At 36.3% G+C, this 12324-nt stretch overlaps 1 protein-coding gene across 4 annotated transcripts in view; it reads right to left on the bottom strand.

Moving 5' to 3' along the window:
- Positions 1 to 203: 203 nt before the first annotated feature.
- The window catches only part of HACE1 (HECT domain and ankyrin repeat containing E3 ubiquitin protein ligase 1), a 106335-nt gene continuing 94214 nt past the window's right edge, over positions 204 to 12324 (bottom strand). For all 4 annotated transcript variants that reach the window (XM_060419218.1, XM_004011242.5, XM_042253365.1 and 1 more), the window contains 4 exons: positions 8068 to 8166; positions 7718 to 7788; positions 1817 to 1930; positions 204 to 1022 (listed from right to left, as the gene is read on the bottom strand). In XM_060419218.1, coding sequence (XP_060275201.1) covers positions 920 to 1022; positions 1817 to 1930; positions 7718 to 7788; positions 8068 to 8166 — 387 coding nt within the window. In that variant the 3' untranslated portion in view covers positions 204 to 919. The remainder of the gene's footprint in view (positions 1023 to 1816; positions 1931 to 7717; positions 7789 to 8067; positions 8167 to 12324) is intronic.

Here is a 12324-nt window from a genome sequence, read left to right as displayed (position 1 = left end):
TTTCAAAAGAAAACTGATTAGCCCACCCTAAAATTTAAAATCCAATGCTCTATATTAGGTATCTATCACTTGAATTCAACATTTTAATCATAAAAAGCAAATTTAAAGAAGAATTACATACTTAAATTGTAATCTGCACACTGGATCATGTTTTCAAATGTGACATTAGATTTCACAGATAAATCCATAGTAATGAAAAGAAACATGGTAAAATATCATATTTTAATTTTATCTAAATAAAATTAAAACAAAACATAAGAGTAACTTTGAGACAATAATTCATACAATACAGAAAAAGCTTTAATATATAAATCAGATGTCACTTCATCAGCTGTTTTAGTCACATCAGTCTAAACTTTACATATTAAAATATTGAAAAGCTAAAAAACATCATTGCAATATAGATTCAATATGGGAAAATACATATTTGTGGCTTTATATACAATGTAAATTAACCCATTCTATACAGTAGTTTTCCAAAATATAAACGGCACTTTACATGCAATAGGACATACCAGGCTGGATGTCCTAATACAATTTATTATATAGAAAAATAAAGAGACAACACCTTTTTAACATAACAGTTACATAGGAAATGTGGAATGTAGAATAGGATGCTGCCTTAACACACTCTTGGATAAGATTAAAGAAATGTGAAAAAGGACAGTTTCTATTATTTTCAATTACCATTTTTGAAATGAAGACTACTGTGATTTTATATTTTCTAATTGTATCACAAACTGAGAAAACATAAAAGGGAAAGTGAGAGAGAAAAAAAGGAAACCTGATCCTTTATGAATTTTAAACGTCAGCCCCGCCTATGGGCTGCAATTGGGCTGCTTTTCTGTTGACAGTTTCCTAAATTACTTCTGCCACTCTGAATTGCTCATCAGCAGTCAGATGAATTTTCCAGACTTCATTATGCCATTGTGTAACCATAGCTGCCACAATGTAGTGCCACAAGAAGCCTGTCCTTGAGTATTTCCTTGCTTGGGTATTCAGGTAACTTGAGCATGTTGATGCTTTAAAAGAAAAATATACCACTATTACATAGGAAAGCTCTAAAATATTTTATTGTTTTGTCTAGAAGTGAAAACACCACTCAAAATTAACATAAAACCATCCTCTCAAATTTGCATTCAAATTGGAAAACCCTGAAGTAGTATTTAAAAAGGAAAAAAACACCAAACCCTGCTGTACTGCAGTTTCCTTTAGTATGCAAATTACCAGACCAAAATAAGCTCCCTCCAGTCTAAAATAAATAAGCAATAGGGCAATTAAGTTTGAAATGATAGTGTAACTCAGTGATACTTATGACAGTGTAACTTTAGTGATATTTGAACTATATGTATTCAATTAGAGTATAGATGGGGCTTCCCAGGTCGCGCTAGCGGTAAAAAACCCACCTGCCAATGCAGGAGACATAAGAGACATGGGTTTGGTCCCTGCGTTGGGAAGATCCCCTGGAGGAGAGCAAGGCAAATGACTCCAGTATTCTTGCCTGGAGAATCCTATGGACAAAGAATCCTGGAGGGCTACAGTCCATACGGTCGCAAAGAGTCAGACACAACTGAAGCAACTTAGCACTCATGCACACACAGAATATAAGTAGGTAGTTTCCTCAAACATTTTCCTACATACAAAGCGGAAGGCAAGAAACTATTACTATATAGTTCTTGATTTATCAGTGATTACAAAATGAACAGAGATCACTGCTGAGATTTTCCTCTCAATGAAGCAGTAAGCAGTCAGACCTTTGATCATTTAAAATTAATCAGAAATTCACAGTGCATTTAAATAAGCCAATTTAACATACCATGTGCTTGAAGTAGGTAGGAGATTTGGAGTATATGGAACAGCAGCAATTGTGAAGTTTTGCAATCCACTTCCACCCATGATATTAGCAAATCCACCATGTGGGACCCTGGAACTAAGAGTTCATATCTAGTAAGTTGTAACCATGCAAGAAAAATCTTTGAAATAGATATATTTTGAATTATAAAAATGAATAGTATCTAATAGATATTCATTAAATATTTGCTGAATAAATAAATGGTTTACTTGATTAATTCAAGCAACAGAGGCTTTTATGTGGAATCCAAAATGATTTCCCTGTCTGTGAAAAATATCTAGGCTCAAACATTTTTGTTTTGTATTCTTTTACACAGTGGGAAAACTAGAAAATTCTTTACACTTATCTTTCCAGAGATTTACATCGGATGCATTTTTTAAAATGTTACCTGACATAATGAGAATGCATTTGAATGCAGAGTGCTAAATAAAAGCAAGGAGAGATAAGAAAGCCTTCCTCAGTGATCAATGCAAAGAAATAGAGGAAAACAACAGAATGGGAAAGACTAGAGATCTCTTCAAGAAAATTAGAGATACCAAGGGAACATTTCATGCAAAGATGGGATCGATAAAGGACAGGAATGGTATGGACCTAACAGAAGCAGAAGATATTAAGAAGAGGTGGCAAGAATACACAGGAGAACTATACAAAAAAGATCTTCACGACCCAGATAACCACGATGGTGTGATCACTTTCTTGGAGCCAGATGTCATGGAATGCGAAATTAAGTGGGCCTTAAGAAGCATTACTACAGACAAAACTAGTGGAGGTGATGGAATTCCAGTTGAAGTATTTCAAATCCTAAAAGATGATGCTGTGAAAGTGCTGCACTCAATATGCCAGCAAATTTGGAAAACCAGCAGTGGTCACAGGACTGGAAAAGCTCAGTTTTATTCCAATCCCAAAGAAAGGCAATGCCAAAGAATGCTTAAACTGCCACACAATTACACTCATCTCACACATTAGCAAAGATTACCATGATACTGAATGGCTTGCCTTGGAAATGAACAGACCATTCTGTCATTTCGGAGATTGCATCCAAGTACTGCATTTCGGACTCTTTGTTGACTATGATGGCTACTCCATTTCTTCTTAGGGATTCCTGTCCACAGCGGTAGATATAATGGCCACCTGAGTGAAATTCACCCATTCCAGTCCACTTTAGTTTGCTGATTCCTAGAATGTCAACGTTCACTCTTTCCATCTCCTGTTTGACCACTTCCAATTTGCCTTGATTCATGGACCTAACATTCCAGGTTACTATGCAATATTGCTCTTTACAGCATTGGACCTTGCTTCTATCACCAGTCATATCCACAACTGGGTGCTGTTTTTGCTTTGGCTCCACCCCTTCAATCTTTCTGGAGTTATTTCTCCATTGATCTCCAGCAGCATATCGGGCACCTACCGACCTGAGGAGTTCATCTTTCAGTGTCCTGTCTTTTTGCCTTTTCATACTGTTCATGGGGTTCTCAAGGCAAGAATACTGAAGTAGTTTGCCATTCCCTTCTCCAGCAGACCACATTCTGTCAGACGTCTTCACCATGACCTGTTTGTCTTGGGTGGCCCCACATGGCATGTCTCACACTGAGTTAGACAAGGCTGTGGTCCATATGATCAGAGTGGCTAGTTTTCTGTGATTGTGGTTTTAGTGTGTCTGCCCTCTGATGCCCTCTCTTAGCGCCTACCCTCTTACTTGGGTTTCTCTTACCTTGGACGTGAGGTATCTCTTCATGGCTGAGAGGTCAATAGATTTAAGAATAGACAGCCATTTAAAAAATTAGATCTATAAATGAATTCATTTTAAACAATATATTGTTTTTTTAAAAGAGGAACAATGTTTTTAAAAAATAAAAATTTGTAAATGTCAGGAAAACTCTGGAAGAATAACCAAAATAGATTACATTCAGAGACTGAGATGAGAGATGATTTTATAAAACTTTAGTCTAACCTTCCTACATATAAAAAATAATTTTAAACTCCTTTTATTAAATTACTGAAATCTCTAGGTATTTCTTGGCAGTAAGAAGCCAAGTAAACAAAAAACTGACAAGATTTTGTTTCATATTTTTAGTCTATAATCTGTGACTAATTCGATTTATTCTTTAAAATTAGGTATTCAGAATGGGAGAAAATAATAGCAAATGAAGGAACTGACAAAGAATTAATCTCAAAAAATATACAAGCATCTCCTGCAGCTCAATTCCAGAAAAATAAACGACCCAATCAAAAAATGGGCCAAAGAACTAAACAGACATTTTTCCAAAGAAGACATACAGATGGCTAACAAACACATGAAAAGATGCTCAACATCACTCATTATCAGGGAAATGCAAATCAAAACCACGCCATTTTCACATGGCCATTTCAAGGCAGTCAGAATGGTTGCTATTCAAAAGAGCGTGTGGAGAAAAGGGAACCCTTTTACACTGTTGATGGAAATGCAAACTAGTACAGCCACTATGGAGAACAGTGTGGAGATTCCTTAAAAAACTGGAAATAGAACTGCCTTATGACCCAGCAATCCCACTACTGGGCATACACACCGAGGAAACCAGAATTGAAAGAGACACATGCACCCCAATGTTCATCGCAGCACTGTTTATAATAGCCAGGACATGGAAGCAACCTAGACGTCCATCAGCAGACAAACAGATAAGAAAGCTGTGGTACACATACACAATGGAGTATTACTCAGCCATTAAAAAGAATACATTTGAATCAGTTCTAATGAGGTGGATGAAACTGGAGCCTATCATACAGAGTGAAGTAAGCCAGAAAGAAAAACACCAATACAGTATACTAACACATATATACGGAATTTAGAAAGATGTTAACGATAACCCTGTATGCGAGACAGCAAAAGAGACACAGATGTAAAGAACAGTCTTATGGACTCTGTGGGAGAGGGAGAGGGTGGGATGATTTGGGAGAATGGCACTGAAACATGTATAATATCATATGTGAAACGAAACGCCAGTCCAGGTTTGATGCATGATACAGATGCTCGGGGCTGGCACACTGGGATGACCCAGAGGGATGGTATGGGGAGGGAAGTGGGAGGGGGGTTCAGGATGGGGAACACATGTACACCCATGGCAGATTCATGTTGATGTATGGCAAAACCAATACGATATTGTAAAGTAATTAGCCTCCGGTGAAAATAAATAAATTTAATTTAAAAAAAAAGAATGTCACATTATAATTGACCTGAATAAGGTCATCTAATGCCTCTCCTTTCCCTAAAGGAATGAAACTACAAAGCATCCCTCGGGAACAGCAGCAGTAGCTGTGGCACCTGCAAGCCCATTTCATTGGTCTATCTGATCCCAAAGGGCCTCTCCCAATAAACATGGTGTTTGTGTTCCCTTCTCCTTGTAAAACAGGACACAAATGCATCAACCCCTCTCCTTAGTCTAGAAAGAAAGGAGCATAGAAAAGGACCCTGAATTATCTGAAGCAAATAAAGGATTAACTGGAAGCCCCAGATGGATAGTCCCTTGGACTGCAAGGAGATCAAACCAGTCAATCCTAAAGGAAATCAATCCTGAATATTCACTGGAGGTACTGATCCTGAGGCTGAAGCTCCAATCCTTTGGCTACCCAATGTGAACAGCAGACTCACTGGAAAAGACCCTGATGCCAGGAAAGACTGAAGGCAGGAGGAGAAAGGGATGACAAAGGACGAGATGGTTGGATGGCATCACTGACTCAATGGACATGAGTTTGAGCAAGTTCTGGGAGATGGTGAAAGGCAGGGAAGCTTGGCGTGCTGCAGTCCATGGAATCGCAAAAAGTCGGACACAATTGAGCAACCGAAAAACAACCAGATGGATAAATGAAAGCCTTCCTGGCCCACAGCAGAAGGGATAAAAAGGACTGCACAGGACACACTAGGGTCAGTGTTTCTCAGACTCACAGGCTTTGTCTTCTTGGAAAGCCTATCCCAAATAAACCAAGATGGAGCTTTTGTATCTCCAAAGCCACAGTTCACCATAAAACCTAACATTTACAGAGAAAGTAAACAACTGTAATGGGGAAAGCTTCAGCTGAGGCACTCTGGACCACAAGGAACATTTTTTGGTAGATGAGATGCATGCGTGTGAAGGGAGCTTTGGAGAGGAGCCAGCCAAGGCCAAGCATATGAAGACGTGGGCTGTTATGGTTCATGAAAAGTGAAAGAGAAAACCCAGAGAGGTCACTCACCGTGGACAAACTAAAGCCCAACCTAGTCTGCGGCTACCTTTAAGACATTTGGCCTGAGAGGCAAAATTCCAACACTTCTGCTCAATAGAATTCGTGACAGCAATAATGGCAATATTATTATTAAGGTTTTATGGCTTTTTATAATTTACAAAGTCACATTATCTCATTTGATCCTAATCTTCATCCTGAGAAATAACCAGTAGAGATTTATAATCCCCTTTGGAAAGTAATCATGAGTAAAGAAGAAGAAACTCAAGACATTTTCCCAAGATTGGAGGGAGAGTCAGTGGCAGGGAAGTTCCTGGCACCAGAACATCAGCTTCTCTCTCCAGAGCTCTTCATGCATCAGCTACTTGATTCTATGTCACTCATTTCTCGGTTCATGTGTCCTAAGGGGTGTTCATTTTGTCAGCTACTATCAGGTCAGGAGACTTGGAAAATAAATAAGTAATGATACTAATGTAAAAAATAATAATAATAATAAAATAAAAGTAGGTATACACTGTAACTCCAACTATTTTTCTAACTATATACTTAAAAAACTAAAAAATACAGCAAAATATTAATAGTGTTATCTGTGAACAGTTTAATTACTTAGTGGGATTTTCATCTTCTCCTATCTATATTCTCCATTTTCCAAAGTTTCTACAATGGTTACAAACTACTTTAAAAATAAAACAGTGGGAACTTCACTGGTGGTCCAATGGCAAAGACTCTGCGCTCTTAATGAAGGGGGCCTGGATTCGATTCCTGGTTGGGTAACTAGATCCCACATGCTACAACTAAAGAACCTGCATGCTGCAACAAAAATCAAACAGCCTGCATGCCACAACTAAAATGCAGTGCCGAAAAATAAAATTAAAAAAATAAAACAATGGACTTTAAGTTACATATATGTAATATAGATTTACATTCACACTATGCTTTTAAAACAGGTAGTAAAAAATAAATATATCAAATTATTTATAATGGTTGTTGCTGGCAAGTGATGGTTTTTCTTATTTCTTTTAGTCTTCTATGTTCCAATCTTCTTAGAAGAACCATGCAAATTTATAATGAAAAAAAGTGAACTACATTTTGATAAACAGAAGGATACAGATGAAATTCTAAGTTATCAAGAATGAAAAATCACACCTTTCTTTTACATCTTTCAGAACTATAAGTTAAGAGAGATTTAAATAATTTAGTTTTCTAACACTGATGATGTTTAATTGTTTTCAAATGTACACTTTTCAATGTATGGTATCACAAATTAGTTTTTAGGCCACAAATCTTAAAAGATTAAAATCTGACAAAAATTGAAGAAAAAATGCTGTGTATGCATATTATATGTATTGTGTGTGTGTGTTGTCCCAGCAACAACTATTGGCTACTATTGTTGACTTACAGATTGAAAAGACTACCAAGTTACAAACTAATATATATGTTGACAGTTCTGACAGGAACATTTTTTACACCTTAAATAAACATATTTTGGGTACTACTATATATTTTAACTTTAATGCCTAAACAAACCTTTGTTTAATGTCTAAAAATATAGAAAAGAAGGTGAGAAACAGACAATTTGGAGTAATAATTCACTTTGAGTTGCTTATCTCTAATCAATTAGAAATGGAATACATTAAATTCTTTCTACCTTATCATAAAAACACTTCTTACCTGCCAGTAACAAACTGCAAGAGAAGAACTCTCTCCTCTGGAGTAATATCTTCCACAACTTCCCAGAACCACTAAAAACAACAATAAAAAACTAAACTTATATTTCAAAGCAATTGTAGGCTTCTTATTACCAGAGCAATATGTAATATTCATAAAACATATTTTATTCTATGAGACTCATTTATCAAAAAAGATTTCATACAAAGCTTTCATATGGAATTCCCATGAGAAGAATTTAGGGAAAAACTTTACTTTGTTAATTAATACAGGTTTTCATTCAATAGTGCTGAAAAGCTTACAAGATTAAATGGCAAAACTTAACTTCATTCTAAGCTCTAGAGAGATTTTACCTGAATAACTGGATCTTCTCTTTCATAGCCACTTGTGTATTCTGTATTTTTTATCCAATCACTCACATCAATTTCTGGCATGCCAGAAAGCAGTAGCTCCTTTGGGAAAGAAGAAAAATATTTCATTAATCTTCTTTGGGGGAAAAAAGAGATTACATTTAAATAGCAAATCTGTCTTAATTAGAAACTAATCCCATGTAAAACTGATTTATTTCTGTGACAGTGTCTGCATGTTATCAATAACAAGTACTACATGGCAGAGAACCCTTGATACTGATAATCACAAATACTGTGAGATGTGGAGATGTTGCTAAAGTAATACAATTAAAACATAAGCCTTCATGTTTATATAGAAACACATATGCCACAAGTTTATATGTGCAACAATTTTATGAACATTATTCTCTTTGTTTATATATATTTTATGAATTTGTTAAATTTTATAATGATACTATACTCTCAATATAGAAATAACAGAGATCTAAATAAATCTGAGTTAAGCAAAGAAAAGATCAAGCAACTCTAATCACTAGAAAAAAGAAGTCATAATAAAAAGTTATTTTTAAAAATCAAAATAGATTTAGGCCTTAGAACAACTCTATTCTGAAATAATTTCAATCCTTTAAAGTCAAATTTCCATAAGGTGAAAAAACCCACAATTTTCCTACTAATGACTTTTGGTATCCATTTTTTCAGGAATATCATCAAACAAACAAAATATCAATCAAATAACTAAGAATGAAATTAAGAATGGCAAAAGTATTTTACCATAGTATTCTTCAAGTGAAAACAGAACATGAAAAAGTTTGTCCACATCTCTGAATCAGACCGTATCTATCTCACAGTTGGATGTGTTTACTCATTAAAGTAAGGCAATAACTAGCCTACGCTCAAAACGGACAAGCCAGAACAGCAGATCTTGTTATTGCAGAGAAAGATACAATGTGGTTCAAAGTCACTTCTCCTACAGCAACTCCTCAAAAATATATAAGGTATATATAGTATAGAGTGTGCTCTGAAAAAGATTAATGAAGGTCAATATAAGGGGGTGTCTGAGAAATCTTGGGTGTTTGAGATCTATTCAAGGAGTCTGCAAGGTTCTCCCTTTTCCAACTGAGGCTGAATTTTCTCTATATATTTCAGTCAAACAACATATCACAACAGATTATAAGCAGAAACAGGTATGAGAACCCAGTTTCTTCTATGAAGCCGGGCATTAAATTTGGAAAGATATAAAACAATAATACTTTCCCACTATTTTTGTTTTATTCTGGAAAATAAATAATTTTATTTATTAATTTAATTTTTTTAGCTTTAATTTTTAAAATCTTATTTATGTTAATATGTAATGAATTGTTATTCTTATATGAGCTAATAAAATATTTTACATTTCTGTTCAAATTTAAAATACAGTAAGTATCAATTACTATAACCAACATAAATTCTTTTCTTGTAAGGGGTCTTAAGACCAAATAATTTAATAATTCCTGTCTAGGTTGTCTTTTAGTCCTCCTTACTAAGTATTTGGCTATGGTCAATACTTTAGCCACCTGATGCGAAGAACTGACCCATTAGAAAAAGACCCTGATGCTGGGAAAGATTGAAGGTAGGAGGAGAAGGGGACAACAGAGGACAAGATGGTTGGATGGCCTCACCCACTTGATGGACATGAGTTTGAGCAAGCTCCAGGAGTTGGTGATGGATAAGGAAGCCTGGCGTGTTGCAGTTCATGGGGTCGCAAAGAGTTGGACACAACTGAGCAACTGAACCAACTGACCATAGTATTATAAAATACTTTAACTGATGAAGGCATTCTGGTAGCATCCATTTACCACCCCCAAATACATTTTCCATCTTCCTTTGCACGTTCTGTGCCCCGGGTGGCTGATCCCTGCAGACTGGCTCTCTTGCCTGTTGGCCTCAGATTGGGTTCCATCACTGGGCAACAGGCAGGAGTCTGAAGGTGAGAGTATATTCTGCTCCTTCCCTTCTCCAGCACATCTTTGCAGTAGCTGTGCCTCCCCAACTATAGCTACTACCTGGTGGTTCAGACTCTCACAGGGCTCCTCACAGTAACTCCTCCATGCGTCTTCAGTTTTAGGGATGAGAAAGGCTTTCTCCTGTTGCTATTCTCTGGATGCCTCAATCATATCTTGTTTATTCTTAACCTGCCCATGCCTCTGTAAGTTCCTTCAGTAAAGTTTCTTTATTTGAACCATCTAGGGAAATTCTGTTCCCTGGCACTATACTGATACAGATCTACCAAAAAAGGAATATGGATGATTGTTACATGTTTCTTACAATCCATGAGTTTAATCCTCTTCCCTTCTAGGCTGAAGATAAGCTTTTAATAACATTGAGTATGCTTTCATTGTTAATAATTGTGAATAAAAATGAGACTAAATTCTCTCAAGGAATTTGAAGTATTTCATGAACATCATATGTTATGATTTTGTGACAGGAACAAAATATTCTTATTAGCTCATTTAACACTTGGGGGGAAAGTTATTAAGTTGACTAAAAGAAGATGAAATTGGAAGTATACAATAAAAAATATCAATACATATACATATAGCAAAAGATTTTAGTCCAAATCAACAATTTATTATTTTTAAAAATATGAAAAAATAATTGGTCTTTTGGAATTGGGAACAAAATATATATCCCCAAAACAGTCAGAAACTGTGTCATGCAAGTGTTCACAGCTGTTCATAGTATTCACATGGCTCGGTGTTTTAATATCTTGGTACCACCATGGATAAACTCATAAGCAGCACAGTATGGCAGGACAGTCCCTCAGACATTTGAGGAACCCTGCAACTCTGGAGAAGAAAATGGCAACCCACTCCAGTATTCTTGCCTGGAGAATCCCATGGACGGAGGAGCCTGGTGGGCTATAGTCCACGGGGTCGCAAAGAGTTGGACACGACTGAGCGACTTCACTTTCACCTGTAATAATACTATAGATACAGTAATCACAACAATGTTGTCACCATATTTGAGCCTGATGATCATCTCTTGACTTGAGACTGCATTCTGTCCACAACTTGATGAACACATCAATTTGTAAGGACACTGATGCTACTAAATACTTTCTTTTCATGAAAAATCCAGAATCTAAACTGTATCTTGAACTCTGATGAACATGTTTATGCCAAGAACTTAGATGAAATGAACTTAGATATTTGAGTCAACTTTTAAAAAAACATTTCCTATCCCAGCGTAGCAGAGCCCTTTCCTATGAAAGACACACAAGCCACAAAAAAGGTTCCAAATCCAAGCCCCATTTATAACTTACACCACTGAAAAGTACCCAACAAATGTTCACCAAGAGTAGAAAGGAGAGAAAAAAAAAAAAGTAGACTGACACAATGAAGTACTACAGAGCAATGAGAATGAACACATTACAGCTGCATGCAACAGCACAAATGATTCTCACAAAGAAAAAGTTGTGCTAAAGAAGTCAGACATATTCTAGGTGACTATTCCATTTACATAAGTTCAAAACCAGGTAACCTAACCTACATCATAACAAATCAGGGGAGTGGATGCCCATGAGGGGAAAGTGACTGGAAGGGAACATCACAAGGATCTAGGATATTAGGATTTCTCAGTTTCTTGATCCAGATGTTTCATGGGTGTACACAGTGTGAAAATTCATCAAGCTATACATGTATGATGCATGTTAGGGTTAGGTTATATTTTTCTCATGTATACTGTAACTCAGTAAGAAGTTTTATAAAACTTACCAGCATCAACAACTTACAAGGCAAAGTTTTTGTCAATTATCTGTATTGTTGCTATTTGTTTTTTATACATTGGTCCAGAAAAAGAATATAATTTTCTGTTTAATAATGCATAAGTACACCTCCATTATCGAATGCTAAAAATAGCAACTCATGACATTAAAAGACGCTTACTCCTTGGAAGAAAAGTTATGACCAACCTAGACAGCATATTCAAAAGCAGAGATATTACTTTCCTGACTAAGGTCCGTCTAGTCAAGGCTATGGTTTTCCAGCAGTCATGTATGGATGTGAGAGTTGGACTGTGAAGAAGGCTGAGCACTAAAGAATTGATGCTTTTGAACTGTGGTGTTGGAGAAGACTCTTGGAGAGTCCCTTGGACTGCAAGGAGATCCCACCAGTCCATTCTAAAGGAGATCAGCCCTGGGATTTCTTTGGAAGGAATGATGCTAAAGCTGAAACTCCAGTACTTTGGCCACCTCATGAGAAGAGTTGACCCATTTGAAAAGAC

This window comes from Ovis aries, chromosome 8 (assembly GCF_016772045.2).
Source record: "Ovis aries strain OAR_USU_Benz2616 breed Rambouillet chromosome 8, ARS-UI_Ramb_v3.0, whole genome shotgun sequence".
Taxonomy (NCBI): Eukaryota; Metazoa; Chordata; class Mammalia; order Artiodactyla; family Bovidae; genus Ovis; species Ovis aries.
Note: the sequence above shows the minus strand (reverse complement) of the source record. Positions and strands in the feature narration are given on the sequence as shown.